At 43.7% G+C, this 22123-nt stretch overlaps 1 protein-coding gene across 6 annotated transcripts in view; it reads right to left on the bottom strand.

Annotated features, from left to right (window-relative positions):
* Positions 1-22123, bottom strand: part of CACNA1C (calcium voltage-gated channel subunit alpha1 C) — a 583432-nt gene that overhangs the window by 110844 nt on the left and 450465 nt on the right. For all 6 annotated transcript variants that reach the window (XM_040436685.1, XM_040436644.1, XM_040436661.1 and 3 more), the window contains exons 9-15: positions 19483-19655; positions 15108-15198; positions 15001-15027; positions 9051-9211; positions 7477-7702; positions 1119-1326; positions 923-1043 (exon numbers count right to left, since the gene is read on the bottom strand). In XM_040436685.1, the coding sequence (XP_040292619.1) occupies positions 923-1043; positions 1119-1326; positions 7477-7702; positions 9051-9211; positions 15001-15027; positions 15108-15198; positions 19483-19655 (1007 nt within the window). The remainder of the gene's footprint in view (positions 1-922; positions 1044-1118; positions 1327-7476; positions 7703-9050; positions 9212-15000; positions 15028-15107; positions 15199-19482; positions 19656-22123) is intronic.

Below are 22123 nucleotides of genomic sequence, written 5' to 3'. Positions count from 1 at the left end.
AAGGTGAGGGACCACAGCTAAGACACCCATCACCCAGAACATACTAGGAAAGTGCTAAATTTCAGTCATCCAACCTGCCTCCATAATCTGTACAGGTGCCAGAGAAAAACTGCCCTCAAAATCTGCTGCTATTGAATGTATTTGAAGTTCTATGTTGCACTTAGTAAAAAAAGACCTCTGGCCTTAGGGTACTTTCACACTTGCGTTGTTGGATTCGTCGCCGGAACTGCTTGCTGGATCCATCAATCTGTATGCAAACAGATACCATTTGTAGACGGATCAGGATGCGGATCCGTCTCACAAATGCACTGCAATACCGGATCCATCTCTCTGGTTGTCATCCGGAAAAACTGTATTTATCTTTTTCACATTTTTAAAGGTCTGTGCATGCGCAGACCGCAAAACCAGATCCGTTTTTCCAGAACACTTGGGGGCGGATCCGGCATTAATGCATTTCAATGGGAAATAATGGCGAAAGCGGCATTCCAGCAAGTGTTCCGGAAATTTGGACGGAGAAAATACCGCAGCACGCTGCGGTATTTTCTCCGTCCAAAAACCGTACAGTGACTGAACTGAAGACATCCATTCCTGATGCATACTGAACGGATTGCTCTCCATTCAGAATGCATTAGGATAAAACTGATCAGTTTTTTTCCGGTATTGATCCCCTAGGACAAAACTCAATACCGAAAAAGAATAACGCTAGTGTGAAAGTACTCTTATTCTTCAATACTAGATTTCCACTGCACCAATCCACAGGGAGCAATGGCCTGACACAACACTTTGTCGGGGCCACTATCACTCCCATTCTCTGCACCGGTTCCTCCGGGGCTCGCTGTACAGTTCTTATGCTAGGGGCTGCACTACAATCGGTCAGTCAGCCAGTCTACAGTATTCCCTGTTTATTGATCGTAAAGGATACAATTCCCGCAGATGAAGAGGATGATGAAATATATACAGACAAGCATTCCAGGAAATGAGGGTCCACCGTATGCCATGATCCCATCGTACATTACAGAATTCCAGTCCTCTCCTGTGAGGATCTAAACAAGACAATCTGGGATGAACAGTTTCTTATGGCCATCAGAAATGGCTATTACGCATTTGTAATACTGTACCTGGAAAACAGTCAGAAGCGCCTGAGGAAAGTTGTCGAATGTACTCCTGCGAGTTTGCATCTCATCAAAGTTAAATTTACCCCCGAAAAGTTGCATCCCAAGCAACGAGAAGATGATGATGAAGAGGAAGAGAAGAAGCAACAGAGATGCTATGGAGCGCACCGAATTCAGCAGCGAGGCAACAAGATTACTCAAAGAATTCCAATACCTGTAATACCAAACACGCTATCAGCGGCTATACGAGATACACCCATATTCTGGAAACTGGATTCACCTACTTTCTACCATTTTTGTCAGTCACTAACCCCTTTAATTGTGGGCGTTTTTAACTTTCAACCCCAGCCTTTTGTGCCTATTAAATTAAACATACTCATCTGTTTCCGCTCGTTCCGGCTCCCTGGCTCGCTTCAGTGATCTTCTGTCCTCAACCTGTAAACTTCTGGATTGACAGGCTCATGTGCACTGCTGCTGCCAATGACATGTCCCCAAGCAGCATGCCACCGCTGAGGCCAGTCAGTGACTGTAGCGACACATGTGGCCTTGTTCATCCAGATGTTTACAGGATGGGAACTGGAAGACTGTTGAAGAGATGCGAAGCGAAGGAACCCAGGGAGCTGGAATAGAGCGGCAGGGAGCAGGTGAGTATGTTTTTTTTCTACAGGTACAACAGGCTGGCATTGAAAGTTAAAAAAGTCCACAAAGCCGGAAGTCCCTTTAAAGAGGACCTTTCACCTCTCCTGACATGCCTGTTTTTATAGCTTCATGCATTCCCCATATAATAACAATTCTGGAGCATCTATTGTTATGGCTCTACCATTAATTCTACTAGAAGTTATGAATGAATTGCTAGCAGTCTGCAGTAAGGGTACAGAGGGGAGGTAACCAGTTGTGGGTGTACCTGTACTCTTACTGCAGACTGCTGGAAATTCATTCCTAACTTCTAGTAGAAATAATACAGGAATGACACAACATAGAGCCATAAGAATAGATGTTCCAGAATTGTTATTACATGGGGTAATCTGGTCGACACAGAAATGTGACCTTTCAGTCAATCACTGGTTGAAGTAAGTCACGGCTGCAGCCAGCTATTGGATGAGCAATCACATTTCCTGTGTCAAGAGGGATGAGGAAGTAGAGAGTTTTTTCTTTAATTTTTTTTTAGCCAGGATAAACCTCTTTTGAGGATGTAGCAATTCTTTGAATTCTTTGTGTGTTTTTTATTTTTTTAATCTCACAATTTTGATAGCCATACATTTTTATTTTATTTCTCCTGTTTTTGTGTGATTACGGTAGTTGTATTTTTTCATGGTCCCAGTTTTCTGTTTTATTACTTTTCCACAAAAAATACTTAAGAAAAATAATCATGTTTTTGTAATGCTCCATTCAAAAACCCTTAATATTTTTATGCTTCTATCAACAGAGCTGTGCAAGGGCTTGTTTCTTGTGGGACGAGTTACAATGTTCATTGGTACCATTTTGCAGTAAAAAGAAAAAAGAATGAGGATAAGGCTTCTTGCACACAAACGTTTTTTTTGTTCAGTTTCCGTTCCATTTTTGCGGATTCCGTTTGCGGTCCGTGGTTCCGTATTTCCATTCCGCTGAAAGATAGAACTTGTCCTATTATTGCCCGCAAATAACGATCCGTGGCTCCATTCAAGTCAATGGTTCCGCAAAAAAAAAAGAATGCATATGGAATGCATCCGTATGTCTTCTATATCCATTCCGTTTTTGCGGAAGCATCTATTGAAAATGTTATGCCCAGAATTGAAACTAGGCCAGGACACCGGGGAAAAGGAGCAGGGAACCTCCTAATGCATCCCTAAACCTCGCCTCAGCAACACACCAGAAACTGCCTAGACCCCCATGCGAACCGGATACATGATGGCACCAGGCAGAGCTGCTCACGGACTTGTAGTTCACCCTACGGGGAACCCAGGAGCCCTCTCACCGAAGGCACAGACAGACAGGGAAATGTCTAACATCCATGCAGCACAATACACACAACGTAAGTCCAGACATGGAACAACAACTAGACAACAGACCCTGAACATAACTTACACCAAACATATACAAGGGAAGGTAGAGTAGAATACATAGATACATAGAGGAGACATGGGGGAGACATCGTTGTCAAACTAGGGGGCCCTCACACTGGACAGATGGAATATCCAGGAAGGAGCAAGGCTCCAGCACCAATCAAGGTTGGAATACCACTGACCTCAACCTCACAGCAACAGGATAAGGCCGAATGCACACGGCACACGTGTTCCACGGCCGTGAGCAGTCCGTGGTGTCCCGGCCTGGCTTCCTGCTGACAGCAGGAGCGCACGGCGTCATTGGTTGCTATGACTCTGTGCGCTTCATGCCGCCGCTGCACTACAGTAATACACTCATATAGATCATACGAGTGTATTACTGTAGTGCAGCGGCGGCATGAAGCGCACGGAGTCATAGCAACCAATGACGCCGTGCGCTCCTGCTGTCAGCAGGAATCCAGGCCGGGACACCACGGACCGCTCACGACCGTGGAACACGGCCGTGTGCATTCGGCCTAAGTAGAGCCATGAGAAAACACCCAGATCCTCACCTTAACCCCATAACCATTAGACTGGGGAGAGGCCAGGAAACAGGAGCAGTACAAACACATGCATAAACAACACATTGCCCCAGACAACTGCATGCACGGCAGACATGTCACGGCAAACTACACGGAACCGAGACACAGCCGTGACAGGTAGCTCACCATAAGAGTGTTCACTACACGAAGGAAGGTATATTGTGTCGGCCAAGACCCTTGCAGCTTGAAAAGTATTTGAACCCCAGCGCTCATAGTATTAAAAATTCTGTTCTTTATTTAGTTCATTTTAAAACATGTAGAACAAAGCGTAATATACGCATTTAGGATGATTACTAAGACTAAGGCCTCTTCCACATGAACGTCCGCAATGCACGGGCAACGACCGCGGGCAAGCCACATGCGGATCGCGACACCATTCACTTGAATGGGGTCCGCAATCCGTCCTTTCCGCAAAAAGATAGGACAAATTCTATCTTTTTGTGCAATGGAAGCACGGAACAGAACCCAACGGAAGCACTCCGTAATGGTTCCGTAGGGTTCCGTTCCGTGCTTCCATTCCGCATCTCCGGATTTGCGGACCCATTCAAGTGAATGGGTCCACATCCGTGATGCAGAATGCACACGGCCGGTGCCCCTTGTATTGCGGACCCGCCGTATGCGGGCCGCAATACGGCCAAGGGGGACACACGGTCGTGTGCAAGAGGCCTAAGGATGATTGGAGTCTTCTGAAATGCATAGGTTAGGAGGTATTATTATTATTATCTAATAACTGAACATATTGATGTCCTTTATTGATTTATTGGTGATTATTAGAGATTTTATATCTCATTATTTTTATAGTGATATGCTCAGTAGCGCCATTTATTTCCATCTTATATCTTAAAGGCACAGATCACTATACTTGGTATAATGCCCTTTGCAATGCTCTCTGTATCATTTTCCATCTTGCCATTTTCCTTCTTCTGAATAATTATACATTTTTTATATTTATTATTTAATAAAGATTATTATATTTTTGTATATTTGGAGTCCGATTGCCTTTTTGGTATGTGTAGACGTGTTTTTTTTTCTATGGGTTTTTTATGCTGTCTGATGGTGAGGTTTTTGTAGGTGATTTAAGTGAAAGGGTTTCTATCACTTTGTTTCACCTATTTAGCTTTCAGACACTAGCGATCCGCTAGTGTCTGCTTTATCTAACCATCCTAATATAAGAGCTTATTGTCCTGCCGTTTAGCTAAAAAAATAACTTATATAGATATGCAAATGAGCCTCTAGGTGCTATGGGGGCGTGATTAGCACCTAGAGGCTCCGTCTACCTTAACAAACTGCCGCCGCCCAGCGCGTCCCTCCAGCCCGCCCATCTCCAGCTGAAGCGATCCTCTCCGTGCGCGTCTCTGTTCTGCGCATGCGCAGTGAATGTCTGATCGCTTCCCTGCTCAGACATCTCCACTGCGCCTGTTCCTCGGAGCACTATGACGTCATCGGCGCAGGCGCAGTGGAGATGTCTGAGCAGGGAAGCGATCAGACATTCACTGCGCATGCGCCGAATACGAGGAGCATCGCATTCCGGAGGAGATGGGCGGGCTGGAGGGACGCGCTGGGCGGCGGCAGTTTGTTAAGGTAGACGGAGCCTCTAGGTGCTAATCACGCCCCCATAGCACCTAGAGGCTCATTTGCATATCTATATAAGTTATTTTTTTAGCTAAACGGCAGGACAATAAGCTCTTATATTAGGATGGTTAGATAAAGCAGACACTAGCGGATCGCTAGTGTCTGAAAGCTAAATAGGTGAAACGAAGTGATAGAAACCCTTTAAGTGAATAGAAACAACCTGATCTGACCTAGTCAATTGCACACAGCTCTCTTGTAATAGATGTGCGAACAGGATTAGGTAAGGATGGGTTTTATCCTTTAGATGTTAACAAGAAGCATAATAAATATGGTGACGACTTGAAACACACAGTGTACGGTCGGTCACACAGTCAGGTTTCCTGATGCAGTTTTGGAAGCCAAAACCGGAAGTGGATTCAAAAAAGTGTTATCTGTCATTTAGGACTCATGCACACGAATGTATTTTCTTTCCGTGTCCGTTCCGGGTTTTTTTGTGGACCGTATGCGGAACCATTTACTTCAATGGGTCCGCAAAAAAAAACTAAGTTACTCCGTGTGCATTCCATTTCCGTATGTCTTATTATTGTCCGCATTACGGACAAGGATAGTACAGTTCTATGAAGGGCCAGCTGTTTCCGTTCCGCAAAATACGGAATGCACACGGATGTCATCTGTATTTTTTGCGTATCCGTTTTTTGCAGACCGCAAAATACATAAGGTCGTGTGCATGACCCTCTATACTTTCTCTCACTTTATGATCCACTCCTGATTTTGGCTTCCAATACTGCATCCAGAAACCTGATCGTGTGGCCAAACCCATAGAAGGGTGCAAAATGATTAAGGCTGGGTTCACACGGGCGAGATTTCCGCGCGGGTGCAATGCATGAGGTGAATGCATTGCACCCGCACTGAATCCAGACCGATTCACTTCTATGGCGCTGTGCACATGAGCGGTGATTTTCACGCATCACTTGTGCGTTGCGTGAAAATAGCAGCATGCTCTATATTGTGCGTTTATCACGCAACGCAGGCCCCATAGAAGTGAATGCGGTTGCCTGAAAATCGCAAGCATCCGCAAGCAAGTGTGGATGCGGTGCGATTTTAACGCATGGTTGCTAAGATGACAGTCTATTCACTGTATTATTTTCCCTTATAACATGGTTATAAGGGAAAATAATAGCATTCTTTAATACAGAATGCTTAGTAGAAGGTCAATTGAGGGTTAAAATTTTTTTAAATTAACTCACCTCCTCCTCTTGATCGCGTAGTTGCCGATCTCTTCTTACTTCTTTAATCATGAGCTGCAGGCTAAAGGACCTGTGGTGACGTCACATGGTCCAATCACATGGTCCATCACTGTGGTGATGGACCATGTGATTGGAACATGTGATGAGCTCAGTGATGTCACCACAGGTCTTTTGACAGGTCCTGAAGAAAGAACAGGAGACCGGCAGCTACGCGATCAATTGGAGGAGGTGAGTTAATTTATTTTTTATCCCTCAATTGACCTTGTACTAAGCATTCTGTATTAAAGAATACTATTATTTTCCCTTATAACCATGCTATAAGGGAAAATAATTACATCTACACAACACCGAACCCAAACCTGAATTTCAGTAAAGAAGTTCGGGTCTGGGTACCACATTCCGTTTTTTATCACAAGCGTGCAAAACGCAATGCACCCGCGCGATAAAAACTGAACAACGGAACGCAATCGCAGTCAAAACTGACTGCAATTGGGTACCTACTCGCGCGGGTTTGCCGCAATGCACCCGGGACGCATCCTGAGCCAAAATGTGACGCCTGTGTGAACCCAGCCTAAGGGTGCATTCACAGCACCGTTTAGCTTTCCATCTGATTCGTTCTGATCATTTTACATCAGTGTGTGTCACTTCCGTCATGCAGACCGTTTTATTCCCATCTAAAGTAACACGGATGCAAAATGTGTGTAATAGCATAACGGATGCTTAAAATACAGGATCAGTTTTTTTGTTTGTTTTTCTGTTCTTCTGTTGGACCAGCAGAATGGAAAACTAAATGGTGATGTGAACCCGGCCTTATGGATCAGAAGAATGGAAAGCTAAATGGCGATGTGTATGCACCCTTATAGATGCCTAGGGGGTGAGTTGTCACTCAGCTGCTCTGCACATTCCAAGCTCTCTTCCATACCTGGTGATCTTGAATATCCTGAGAAGGCGCACACATCGCAGGACAGAGATTCCAAGAGGGGACATGATTTTGGTCTCCACCAGTATGGTTTCCAGAATCCCCCCACAAACAATGAAGCAGTCAAATCGGTTGAAGAGGGATACAAAGTAAGCCTGGAGCCCGAGACTGTACATCTTCAGAAGCATCTCAGCCGTGAAAAGCGCCAAGAGGACTTTGTTTGCTGTGTCTGGAGATGAAAAAATAAATCTTCAAATGGGCCAAATTTACAAATCAAAAAGCCCCCAAATACTGGGACAATTTGCATAAAAATCCTGGCATTCATACTTTGCACCAAATTTATTAAAAGATTTAGGCTACTTTCACACTTGCGGCAGAGTGATCCGGCAATCTGCATGCAAACGGACAGCATTTGTAGACTGATCCGGATGCGTCTGACAACTGCATTGCAAGAACGGATCCGTCTGTCTGTTTGTCATACGGAGAAACGGATCCGTTTCTATTATTTTTTTAAAATTTTTAAAGGTCTGAGCATGCGCAGACCGGAAGGACGGATCCGGCATTGCGGTATTTTTAGTGTTCCGGAATTTTGGACGGAGATAAAACCGCAGCATGCTGTGGTATTATCTCCGTCCTGAAAAGTCAAAAAGACTGACCTGAAGACATCCTGATGCATCCTGAACGGATTACTCTCCATTCAGAATGCATGGGGATATGCCTGATCAGTTCTTTTCCGTTATTGAGTTCCTAGGACGGAACTCTATGCCGGAAAAGAAAAACGCTAGTGTGAAAGTACCCTTAGTTCCCCCCTCCCCCCTTTGTCCAATGAGGGGGCGTGGTTTAGCATGAAAATGGGTGTGGCTTATCAAGAAGTAGAGTGGATTAAATGTGCCACAATTTTGCTGCAAACCAACTAATAGGTAGAATAAATGTAGTCTAGACAGGTTAAAAGTCAACCAAATTTATCGTCCAGCATTAGTCACTTTGATACATTTTGTTCATCTTTTTGGACTGCCTAGTCTAAAGGCCTGCATACATATCAGACAATTATGGGCAGAAACCACAGTTTTCAGCAGGACAGATGACGGTATATGGACAGATGATGTTGACGGAGGGAGGTGAGGTGTGTTTTCATATGAAATATTATATTAGAATATAACAAGAGTTGCATTGCTCCTGGCAGACACCACTGAAGGTGGTGACAATTCGTATAAATATGCTCCATCAATCATCAGCAGAGACAGATAAAAGAATATTCATTACACAGATAGAAAGTCTTCCTCATGAAATTCAATTTCTAGCGTTTCTGGCATTATCCTATGAGTCATTTCCATACCAAAAGTTCTGAAATGCTTTTAATAACCATAGCCATTTGCAGTTTTTTCATTCAGAGACGTGGCTGTAGGAAGAGTGACTAAGCATGTGTGACCAGCACTACACGGCTAAGGAGATGGATGTGCACATTGCTATACACTCTGAACAACAGGTGGCGCCATACTACATAAGTAAATGTGTTCACTGGATAGTTTTTTTTTTCTAACAGCATGTAAATAGTCAATATACTTCTGGGTCCTCACCTTGTACCTCTGTGAGCCAGTCCGGCTGATTGTAGTGCTCGGAGGCGATGGTGAGTGTGTTCAGGAACACTAGGAATATCACCAGCCAGTAGAATACATTTGACTTCACTGCTGCTCGGCACTTTCTCCTGCAAAACCTGTTCCATCGCCGCCAATAACGACTATACACAAAGGATACGAGGATTTAAAAAAATGAATGAATAATTCAATCAATATCGCTATTAAAGGGGTTGTCCAGCCTTTAGTAAGTAATAACCTATCATCAGGATAGGTCATCACTAGCTGATTGGCGGGGGTCCAACACGCTGACTTCTGGAGATGGTGCTACAGCGAACAGTTGAATGGTAGGGGTGCGAGGTGTCAAACCCCACGATCAGCTAGTGATGGCCTATTCTAAGAATAGGCCATCACTTACCAAAGACTGGACAACCCCTTTAAAGGGATTCTGTCACCAAGTTTTAGGTTATAGAGCTGCGGACATGCACGGCTAGATCGCCGCTAGCATGTCTGCAATATACCGGTCCTATAGGGCTGTGTGCTTTTATTTTCTTTAAAAAATGATTTTAGAGATATGTAAATGAGTCTTGTAAGGTGCCCAAGGGGCTGCACGAACCTTCCTGGTGCCCAGCTACGCCCGCCTGTGAAGGAGCCCAGCACCGCCTATGTCCTCCGAATCTCCTCCTTTCGTCACCGTTAGATAGCCGTAATCTCGCGATACGCGAGCTCGCGCATGTGCAGTGCCGGTATAGTGTTCCTTCCCTGTGCTGGCATCCGCCTCAGGGAAGGAACTGCGCATGCGCGAGCTCGTGCATCGCGAGATTACGGCTATCTAACGGTGACGAAAGGAGGAAATTCGGAGGACATAGGTGGTGCTGGGCTCCTTCACAGGCGGGCGTAGCTGGGCACCAGGAAGGTTCGTGCAGCCCCTTGGGCACCTTACAAGACTAATTTACATATCTCTAAAATCCTTTTTTAAAGAAAATAAAAGCACACAGCCCTATAGGATCGGTATATTGCGGACATGCTAGCGGCGATCTAGCCCTATAGGATCGGTATATTGCGGACATGCTAGTGGCAATCTAGCCGTGCATGTCCACAGCTCTATAACCTAAAACTTGGTGACAGAATCCCTTTAACTCTTTAACTAAACTAAATTCAGTATTTGGTCAGATGTATTAATTACTCCCTTTTAGGGCTCATGCACACAAACGTATTTTCTTGCCGTGTCGTTTCCGTTTGTTTTGCGGACCGTATGCAGAACCATTCACTTCAATGAGTCCGCAAAAAAAACTGAAGTTACTCCGTGTGCATTCCAATTCCGTATGTCTGTCTAGCAAAAAATAGAACATGTCCTATTATTGTCCGCATTACGGACAAGGATAGGACTGTTCTATTAGAGGCCGGCTGTTCTGTTCCGCAAAATACAGGGAGTGCAGAATTATTAGGCAAGTTGTATTTTTGAGGATTAATTTTATTATTGAACAACAACCATGTTCTCAATGAACCCAAAAAACTCATTAATATCAAAGCTGAATATTTTTGGAAGTAGTTTTTAGTTTGTTTTTAGTTTTAGCTATTTTATGGGGATATCTGTGTGTGCAGGTGACTATTACTGTGCATAATTATTAGGCAACTTAACAAAAAACAAATATATACCCATTTCAATTATTTATTTTTACCAGTGAAACCAATATAACATCTCAACATTCACAAATATACATTTCTGACATTCAAAAACAAAACAAAAACAAATCAGTGACCAATATAGCCACCTTTCTTTGCAAGGACACTCAAAAGCCTGCCATCCATGGATTCTGTCAGTGTTTTGATCTGTTCACCATCAACATTGCGTGCAGCAGCAACCACAGCCTCCCACACACTGTTCAGAGAGGTGTACTGTTTTCCCTCCTTGTAAATCTCACATTTGATGATGGACCACAGGTTCTCAATGGGGTTCAGATCAGGAGAACAAGGAAGCCATGTCATTAGATTTTCTTCTTTTATACCCTTTCTTGCCAGCCACGCTGTGGAGTACTTGGACGCGTGTGATGGAGCATTGTCCTGCATGAAAATCATGTTTTTCTTGAAGGATGCAGACTTCTTCCTGTACCACTGCTTGAAGAAGGTGTCTTCCAGAAACAGGCAGTAGGACTGGGAGTTGAGCTTGACTCCATCCTCAACCCGAAAAGGCCCCACAAGCTCATCTTTGATGATATCAGCCCAAACCAGTACTCCACCTCCACCTTGCTGGCGTCTGAGTCGGACTGGAGCTCTCTGCCCTTTACCAATCCAGCCACGGGCCCATCCATCTGGCCCATCAAGACTCACTCTCATTTCATCAGTCCATAAAACCTTAGAAAAATCAGTCTTGAGATATTTCTTGGCCCAGTCTTGACGTTTCAGCTTGTGTGTCTTGTTCAGTGGTGGTCGTCTTTCAGCCTTTCTTACCTTGGCCATGTCTCTGAATATTGCACACCTTGTGCTTTTGGGCACTCCAGTGATGTTGCAGCTCTGAAATATGGCCAAACTGGTGGCAAGTGGCATCTTGGCAGCTGCACGCTTGACTTTTCTCAGTTCATGGGCAGTTATTTTGCGCCTTGGTTTTTCCACACGCTTCTTGCGACCCTGTTACTATTTTGAATGAAACGCTTGATTGTTCGATGATCACGCTTCAGAAGCTTTGCAATTTTAAGAGTGCTGCATCCCTCTGCAAGATATCTCACTATTTTTTACTTTTCTGAGCCTGTCAAGTCCTTCTTTTGACCCATTTTGCCAAAGGAAAGGAAGTTGCCTAATAATTATGCACACCTAATATAGGGTGTTGATGTCATTAGACCACACCCCTTCTCATTACAGAGATGCACATCACCTAATATGCTTAATTGGTAGTAGGCTTTCGAGCCTATACAGCTTGGAGTAAGACAACATGCATAAAGAGGATGATGTGGTCAAAATACTCATTTGCCTAATAATTCTGCACGCAGTGTATAGAATGCACACGGACATCATCCGTATTTTTTGCGGATCTGTTTTTAGAGACCGCAAAATACATATGGTCATATGCATATGGTCATGTAACTAAAGCTTAAAGAGAACCTGTCACCACTCCTGAGATGCCTGTTTTAATAGCTTAATGCATTCCCCATGTAATAGCGATTCTGGAGCATCTATTCTTATGTCTGTATGTTGTCCCATTCCTTTATTATTTCTACTAGAAGTTATGAAAGAATTGCTATTAGCCTTCAGTAAGGGTACAGAGGGGAGGTAACCAGTGGGGGCGTGTACCTGCACAGTCTCCCTCTATCCAATCAGTGCTGCCATTTTCAGACTGTGCAGGTACACGCCCCCACTGGTTACCTCCCCTCTGTACCCTTACTGAAGGCTAATAGCAATTCTTTCATAACTTCTAGTAGAAATAATAAAGGAATGGGACAACATACAGACATAAGAATAGATGCTCTAGAATAGTTATTAAATGGTGAATGCATGAAGCTATTAAAACAGGCATCTCAGGAGTGGTGAAAGGTCCTCTTTAATCCTTGTACAATGAAAAGTTCTATTTTAAAAGATCGACATTTACAAGAGCTCTGTTTGCTTCCAGTGAATGAGATTATTCTAGTTTACACCCAGAAGCTAAAAATATGTTGTAGATTGACACAATCATCCAACCTAGCTGATCCTCTGTGAGTGAGCATCAGCCGCAGACATTTCTCTCTTGCCCACATAATTTGTTACAATGTGGCAGTGCAGGTAAAATACTGTATATCATGACTGTTTAGCTCAAAGATGATTGTCAAAGAAGAATACAACTGTAACAACCCCAATTTTCAGTCTGAAGAATGTTTCAATACTCCGACAGCAAGTAGGGATCTTGTAAATGCTGCATAATTTTAACACAAAGTATATAAAAATGTGCAGGACTTTAATTGTACAATGCATAAGCTTTATTTAAAGGGGTTCTGTAGTTTTTTTTAAACTGATGATCTATCCTCTGGATAGATCATCAGCATCTGATCGGCGGGGGTCCGACACCCGGGACCCCTGCCGATCAGCTGTTTGAGAAGGCAGTTTAAAAAAACTGCAGAACCCCTTTAACATTGTAAATGCATGCTCCAGTTAGGCTACTTTCACACTAGCGCTTTTACTGGATCCAGCGCTTTTACTGGAAAACGCTTCAGTTACTGATAATACAACCGCCTGCATCCGTTTGAACGGATCTGGTTGTATTATCGTTAACGTATTTTTAACATTGCCAAAACGGATCCGTCATTAACTCCATTGAAAGTCAATGGAGGCCGGATCTGTTTTCTATTGTGGTAGATTGTGCCAGAAAAAACGGATCCATTCCCATTGACTTGCATTGGGTGTAATGCCGGATCCGTCTTGCTCCACATCCCAGGACGGAAAGCAAAATACAACATGTTGCGGTTTGCTCTCCAGTCTGGGAACGCAACTAAACGGAACGGAATGCATTTTGGAGCATTCCGTTCTGTTCAGTTCAGTTCAGTTTTTTTTAAGCGTTTTTTCCCAGTATTGAGCTCCTATGACAGGACTCAATACCGGAAAACTTTAACGCTAGTGTGAAAGTACCCTTAATGGAGTTGTTCAATCTCGATATAGAGCTGCACTTTCACTGGGTTGTAAATATCTATAAAGATCTGAAATAAAGGCCGGTTTTACATATTGAGGCTCCTGCCAGTGGAGGGGAGGCCTGCGGGGGCGGTAGCTTCTTCTGTCAGATTTGTAAGTTTCGCTGTCGTTTTCCAGGGTCAAACACAAGCTCCCTACTGGCCTAAATGAATTCTCCTTGAGATGCATTAAACATCACAGATCCCCTTTTACACTCAATTACCCCGGGTCCATTGTTACTGAAGCCGCAGTTGCTAAGCAGGCTCAGATCTTCAGAGTGGGAGGTCTGTAATTAGCGCTAAGTATCTCGTACAGCCAATAATTATCTCTTGAATACAGTTGACATTTGTGAATGACTCTATAACCAAAAGATTTTAATAACCCCTGCTCTGCTGGCTCCTGCCTCTTAGAAGTTCCCTTCTTCAAGGAGCTGATACCAAAAAAAAAAGAACACGTAAGTCTAGTCTTCTCCAGAGGATACAATACTTGAAGAAAACTCCAAGCTATTCATATACGATCAGCATCTTCATACATTCACCGACACAGCAATCTATTACAATACACAAAGTTCAGGACATCTATGGAATGGTACACCAACCCATTCATACAAATATGCATTTCTTTATCATTGCATAAAAAGTCATACAGGAGTCTGGAAATGCTAAGTGTCATATATTGTAGGTGCTCACTCAGCTTTCCCAAAATGAGTTAAAAAGGGCAGTAGAGAATTTTGAGAGAACCTAAAAGCATAGGACCACTTGCGGAGGAAATTTCATTAAAGGGAGCTTACCCCTATATGTCTTCTCGATGGTGCTGAAATACAAGACCGGGAATCTTTGCTAAAGGGGCCAATCTGATTGGGTCTACCTGGCATGTCGTGTTGTATTTCACCAATCAAACACAGAGCGCCTGCCTTCTGCGCATGTGCTGGTCTTGGACATCGTAAGTTGAGCGCATTGTGTTTCAATAGAGGGGGAAGATGACGTTTTTGATCACATACCCCTCTATTTGCAGCCACCTTATGGACGGGACAGTAGGCTGGCCGATTGTGGGTGGGTGAATTAAATGGCCAGAAGCTGAAGTAAAGATGTATTAGTAGATGCCATATAATTGACATTCTAATTCATATGTATACAGTTAAAATAAAGTGGCCATGTAAAGTCTGGCTTGTTCTAAACACACCCACTTTATTCTAACCCCCGCCCATGAGGAGCCAGCAGGGTGCAGCTGAGTCCCTAGCTGTGACCTGGTGCAGCTGGTTTATAGTGAGCAGCTGCTTGTCACCTTATTACATAGTACAGCTCTGAAGTGTAATTCTTACCTAAATTTAGACTTGGAAATCCTGTGTCTGAAAGAAAAAGAGAGAGAAATTATATTGAGACATGATATTCATCCCAGTATGATTATATTGGGTCAGGATATACTCACGCCAACCGGACTCCACAGCTCTCTTCTTCCACATCTCCGCCAACCACATGGTCGGTATTTACAGACTCCGTCTCGCTGGTGGGCATACTCACTGCAAAACAGCACAGAAAGGGCACAGATGCTGAGTATTCCTTAATCTACAGGAACTCAGGAGAACGAGAATCAGGGTCAATTTTTTATATCAATTAGTTGTGCATGTGAACATTTGAAATAGTAACATTAGGGGCAAGTGCTATTTGCCTCACCTTCCAGCAGTCTATAATTCCCATTTCCCTTGTAAAGAGACCTCCTCAGTCCCTGAAAAATCTGTCTAGTGTAAAATCAGTTAAAAAACAGGGAGGAGGGGGATGCAGCTGCAGTTCTTTTCTCTTTATACCTGTAAGAGGTATAGGAGTAGTCCTGTGTACAACACTATGGAATGTGTGAGCAGCGGAAGATTACACTAAGGCCTAGTTCACATGACCGTATGGCTTTTATTGTTTTTTGCAGTCCATTTTTCACGGATCCATTGTTTTTGAGTTCCGTTGTGTTTCCGTTTCCTCTTCGTTTTTCCGTTCCGTTTTTCCGTATGCCATGTACAGTATACAGTAATTACATAGAAAAAATTGGGCTGGCCATAACATTTTCAATAGATGGTTCAGAAAAAACGGAACGGAAACGGAAGACATACGGATGCATTTCCGTATGTGTTCTGTTTTTTTTGCGGACCCATTGACTTGAATGGAGGCACGACCCGTGATTTACGGCCAAATATAGGACAAGCTCTATCTTTCAACGGAACGGAAAAACGGAAATACGGAAATGGAATGCATACGGAAAACATTCTGTTTTTTTTGCGGAACCATTGAAATGAATGGTTCCGAATACGGACCGTATACGGAACGCAAAAAAACGGCCCGTACACTCGCAAAAAAAACGTTTGTGTGAACTAGGCCTAAGGCCTCCTGCACACGGCCGTTTTTTTTTCCCGTTTACTGGCCGTTTTTTGCGTTCCGTATACGGTCCGTATACGGAACCATTCATTTCAATGGTTCCGCAAAAAAAGCGGAATGTACTCCGTATGCATTCCGTTTCCGTTTTTCCGTTCCGTTTTAACATAGAACATGTCCTATTATTGCCCGCAAATCACGGTCCGTGGCTCCATTCAAGTCAATGGGTCCGCAAAAAAAAGGAACACATACGGAAATGCATCCATATGTCTTCCGTTTCCATTCCGTTTTTTGCTGAACCATCTATTGAAAATGTTATGCCCAGCCCAATTTTATCTATGTAATTACTGTATACTGTATATGCCATACGGAAAAACGGAACAGAAAAACGGAACAGAAACGGAAACACAATGGAAACAAAAAACGGAACAACGGATCCGTGAAAAACGGACCGCAAAACACTGAAAAAGCCATACGGTCGTGTGCAATAGGTCTAAAAAAGCAAACTTATCACAGGATCCCTATTCTGTTAGCCAAACCAAAGAGACACTGGAAAATATTGCCCCCTTCTATGGATCTGGTGCTATGTACTTACCTCCAGGCACTCCCAGGACATTTATCCCTGCTACAGCTCTGTTCTGGTAAGGATGGTGGATGGCGACTGCGGAGAGTGCACATCCATCTGACCAACACCAGGGTTCTGCCGTTCCACCATCTGGCTGGTCAGACAATTAGGGTGACCAACCTGAGCATGTGGCGCTCTTTTTGGTGTGTTTTGACTGTAATATTCTATTCCTCTTTTCTGACCTCACTCAGATTAGACTTCTCTCTTGGATTAACCCTACCGGTATAGAATTGGGAATATCTGACTTCCCCTTTTGCCTGCTGTTTTGTCACTTGTAGTTCCCTCCTGGTTTCACCCTGCTCAGCATCTGACTATGTACACTGGACCTTGCCTAACATACGGTAGACATTCCCTCTGCAGTTTCCTTGTGTTGGCTCTGCTTGGCTACCCTCTCTCCCTGTCTGCTCCACCATTCTGCTACTCCTTTGCAGATTCAAGGTGTGGACTTGCTGCAGAAAAGTTCAGATCCCCGTATAGGGGTTAAAGGGTGAAAATATGTGGTCCACTGGATCCTGACAACCAGAGTAGCCAGAGCAAAGTCTGACCGTGAAAGCCCTTTGTGAGATCAATCGATCCAGTAATGCAGTTTACAACCATTTACTAATAAAAAGCAATAAAACAGTCAAATAGGAAACCTTAGTGTATAAATATCCTAGCAGCGGTCATATTATATTGCCAAATACCAGTCATATTGTTCTAAGCCTCAGTTAGACAAACGCATAATGTAAACCCTGGTGACGGTAATGCTATGACATCCCTGGTGTTATTAGTACCCAACAGTATCCACCAACTTCCTGAGAACGACATCTGGATCCTAAGCCTACTAGTCTACATGGTGCCCATGTAATACATACTGTAAATAAGGGTCTATATACTACATAGTCCTCATTATTGTGGCTATAGTTCCACCACTCCATAAGATACTCTGACCGTCTTCCTGACCCCAACAAGAAGAAGAACAACCCATATGGTTGCACACAACAACAGCAAATTTCCCAATGCACTGGCAGCCATTCATGTATCTGACTTTAAAGTGGCATCTGTCACTGGATCTTGCTTCATTAAAAAGATGTCATAAAGCTATGTCTCTTGTCTTATAGCTAGTTATGGCTGCCCCGATGTCTAAGCATCAAAATGGTTATTAAAGGGGACTACAACTCACAAATGTCACTTTGAAAATAAGGGGCTGGAAAAAGAACTCTGCTACATATTCTCCTTTAAGGACAGGTAAGACCACCACCTTCCCTCCGATTCCAGGAATGATCACATTGTCATGTCTGATTTTGGATGCTAAAACCCCCCCCCCCCCCCTCCTTCTCTTAATCGACAGTGATCCCCAAATGTTCTGAGGAGCAGCAATACAATATAAAGGCTGTAACTCTGATGGCATCAGCCATGCGGCTGGACTGTCCTAGCGTTCAGCAGAGCCCACGCAGGATGCCTTCAAGGGCTGGATTTTCCAGATAATCTTGTTAAATTTAGCGAAGAATTATTTTATGCTTGACTGGACGCCAATAAAGGACAGGAGATGGGGCCTGAAACAAATCACAAGGAGCGTCACCCCCCCTCCTTCCACTGGACAAATGTCTCTGCTCATTACTGGCGAGATATCTTTAGATCACAAAGTGAAGCTGGTCGTCAGTTTAGTGTCATTGGAAGGGAAGGTCAACTCATAAATCACAGAGATGACTCCAGAGGTACAATACACATGGGCAGGCTGTGATATCCTGGCACGGTCTGGCTACCCTGCAAGGTGGCATTAAAAGCAGCAATGTCCAGGGTTGGAAGAGGGGACAAGACTCAAGACCTTACTGGAACATGGCTGATTACCTCAAGGTTGTAAATATTCTCCATCAAATATAAGGGACTTGTCTTACCAGCAATTGCTTCATATACGGGTACAGCAGGTCAGTGGGGGAGAGAGGGTTTCGGGCCCTGACATTTCCCAGGTACTCCTGATGCCACCATACAGATTCACCTTCCATAAAATGCTAAGTAACCTTGTAAATCCTTTGCTTTTCTTCTTTTGTATATATGAGATCTTAATCATACTCCAATCACACCCAGAGCTGTACACTTTTCACCCCTCTTCCACAGGGCAACATAGCACCTCAGCTACACTGGATAATCAGCAGAGTTGTGAGTGCAGCTCTGGATGTGACTGCAGTTTAAGACATGATGCATCTTAGGATCATTACAAGTTACAACACATCCAAAAGTCTGAGAAAAATATAATGAAGGCATATGCTCACTGCAATATAATGTCCACAGGTTGTAAAGTTGAATGTGGTGCAGGGTTTTGTCATCGCAGTCCTCATGAGTCCATGTGGCAGACTTGTGAAAGTGACTTTGCACACCTTTGAAGGCCTCCAGCACTCATTAAAACTATATCAAATGTATTTGCATATCTTTCAAAGCCAGAAAATCATTCACCTAGTCGCTTATGCGTTTCGGGTGATGTATCTAGATCATCCGAAACGCGTACGAGTCTTAGGTGAACGATTTTGATGTTTAGATATGCAAATAAAGATTATGGCGTTTTAACGATCGGTGAAAGCCCTCGGAGTTGTGGAAACTCACATTCACAAGTCTGCCACAAGGACTCATCAGTACTGTGAGGACAACCCTTAGGTGCCTTATAGGAGATTTACATTTTATCGAAATACACTGGTGTTCACTGTCCGCATTGCGGCACAGAAGAGCATTCTGAACCAAAGCCTTTCATAAATGTGGATGCAGCTTTGGCCGTGACTGGAATATGAGATACAATGTAACATCCTTTTGATAATTAGGCAGCCTAATAAGTGAAAAAGGGACTGACTGTTTCGAGGTTTGTCCTCATCGATATCTTCATCATCATTTTCAGGGTCTATATCTTCAGCCTGGGTGATCCAGTCCAGGTAACCTTTCAAGTCTTCCTCCAGTTGCTGTTTCTCCCTCAATTTCTGGAAGTCGCCCCGTGCCTTGGCCTTCTCCCTCTCCTTAGAAAACTCCCTGGTGGACAGAGAAGAGCGGTTTAGTAACTGGAGGTAGAAAAGCAGGGGTAGAAATACATAAAAGCAGAACACCGGGAATCAAGGAGCATACAAGAAACGTGCATCCCCCTTTAAGACTTGCACTCAGTTGTTCAGGATTGTCCATTCTGCGACCCCCTCCTGTTGCAGACATTCAGGAAATAAAGGAGGTGTCGCTTTTCTTAGTGATGAGGGAAGATGTCTCATCCATCTCATTACTGTCTACATGATAAGACTCCAGGCATCACGAATTATCTCCTCTCATGAAATGCGTAAAAAGCAAGTTTTGTTCATCAGCAGCTCCTTCACATTTGACTCGGAGGTCAGAGGACAAGACTCGGAGGTTAACTACTTTCACACTGGCGTTTTGGCTTTCCATTTGTGCGATCCGTTCAGGGCTTTCACAAGCGGTCCAAAACGGATCAGTTTTGCCCTAATGCATTCTGAATGGATAAGGTTCGGCTCAGTTTGCATTAGTTTCCTCCGATCAGTCTCCATTCCGCTCTGGAGGCGGACACCAAAACGCTGCTTGCAATGTTTTGGTGTCCGCTTGACGAAACTGAGCTAAACGGATCCGTCCTGGCACACAATGTAAGTCAATGGGGATGGATCAGTTTTCTATGACACAATCTGGTGGCACAATAGAAAACGGATTCATCTCCCATTGACTTTCAATGGAGTTCATGACGGATCCGTCTTGGCTATGTTACAGATAATACAAACAGATCCATTCATGACGGAGGCATGCGGTTGTATTATTGTAACGGAAGCGTTTTTGCAGATCCATGACAGATCCGCCCAAAACACAAGTGTGAAAGTGGTTACCATCATCAGATAGAGGGTGATGTAAATGGTTCCTTCACAGGCTAATTGCTGTATTTGGGTCATTTGGGCAATGGCCTGCAGGATTTTTATTTTTACAGAGCTTTGATTCTATTTTAGTGACAGATTTAATTTGCATTTATTAACTGGACTGGTTAAACTTGGATCCACCCACCCCCGAAATATCTTATAAAAATATGGAATTAAAAAATAACAATAATCTGCAGTACCAGTTGTGTCCATAAGGTGCCAGCAGACACATCCCTTTAAAAATATTAATGACTGCATAGAGGAATTTGCTGAACATCCTGGGCAGTAATTGCATATACACAATAAAATAATAAAATAATAAAACCTAGAAATGAATAATAAAAGGAAGCACTGTTCGTCAGTCTGTACCATTTTCTTGTAGAAATTCAGCAGAAAAGAGGTTAATGTCTTTCTGATCTGCTCCAGATTCTGCTGGAGGCTGACAGTCAGGTTGGGCCTTATGCAAGGGGCAAGGTTTAACCATTTTTTTGTTCTATTGACAGGGCAGAGGGGGGGGGGGGGGGTCCCACTTATGTGTGTATGGGCCACTCCAAATTGCTATATGCCCTTTTATGTCATATTGCACTAATCACTGTATTTTCTGTTGTCAATGCTCCTAAATTCCTATAACAGGCTGGTGAAATGCATTACACACTACCAACACTAGAGGCTGCTATAACACCGTGGCATCACGAACACAGGGGCCCAACCACCAAAGCACCCTAAGCATTACCATCAAGGGCACCTCAACTTCCATCTGGCTGGTGTTCCCTGCAATAGAGAGTGCCCCGGAGGATTTAGTGCTGTCTTCTCTTCTACTGCACGCCGGCCCAGGGAGCTAAAGAAAAGTGAGTACAACTATGCACCCATTCGGTACACCAACACTCTCACCGTGCACTCACTCACATACTGCCCCTGTGGCTCGGGCGTTGCATAATGAAGGCATCACCCGTGTCTGGATGGTGGACAACAAAACTGTGGGATCAAACAATCCTCTCTAATGGTGATCTGCCTGGGCTGTCCAGAGCTTGTTCCTTACTGTATGTGTGCCTGCTCTCACATAACCACTGCTCCCAACACTTCCTAACAGCTTGGTCAGAACGGCTTAGATGACAAGCAGTCCATTGAAACAACCATCCTGCTTATCTCAGTCCAATGATGCACCCTCTCAAAGTCTATCAATTGGGCAAAATGTCTTCGAGTGCATCATACAAGCATGTCTAGCAGCCATTAATCTCTAAGAGGTAACTACCCAAAAGTAACCCCTGAGAGTAATCTCTTTTTATAGAGCAGCCGGGGAAGCACTTTTTCTCCCCATTTGTGGCAAGACCCAGTGTCTAATCTGATCTCACCGAGTTTTGCAGCCAGCCGACTTTTCTATCTCGGTGTGTGTGTGTGTGTGTGTTTTGTCAGTAAGTGTATATAACTTGCTGACTTATCATTGATAATATAAAAGCTCATATTTACTGTAGTTCTGCTGCATCCTGAATTGAAAAGACAAAATCGTATTGGTTGCTGTAGACTGCTATGAAAACAATGATTATATGTAAATTACACAATCATATTTTAAAATTAATATCTCATCATCACTGCTTG

The sequence above is a fragment of the Bufo bufo genome, chromosome 1, assembly GCF_905171765.1.
Source record: "Bufo bufo chromosome 1, aBufBuf1.1, whole genome shotgun sequence".
Taxonomy (NCBI): domain Eukaryota; kingdom Metazoa; phylum Chordata; class Amphibia; order Anura; family Bufonidae; genus Bufo; species Bufo bufo.
The sequence above is the reverse complement of the archived record's forward strand: the minus strand, read 5'-3'. Positions and strand labels throughout refer to the sequence as shown.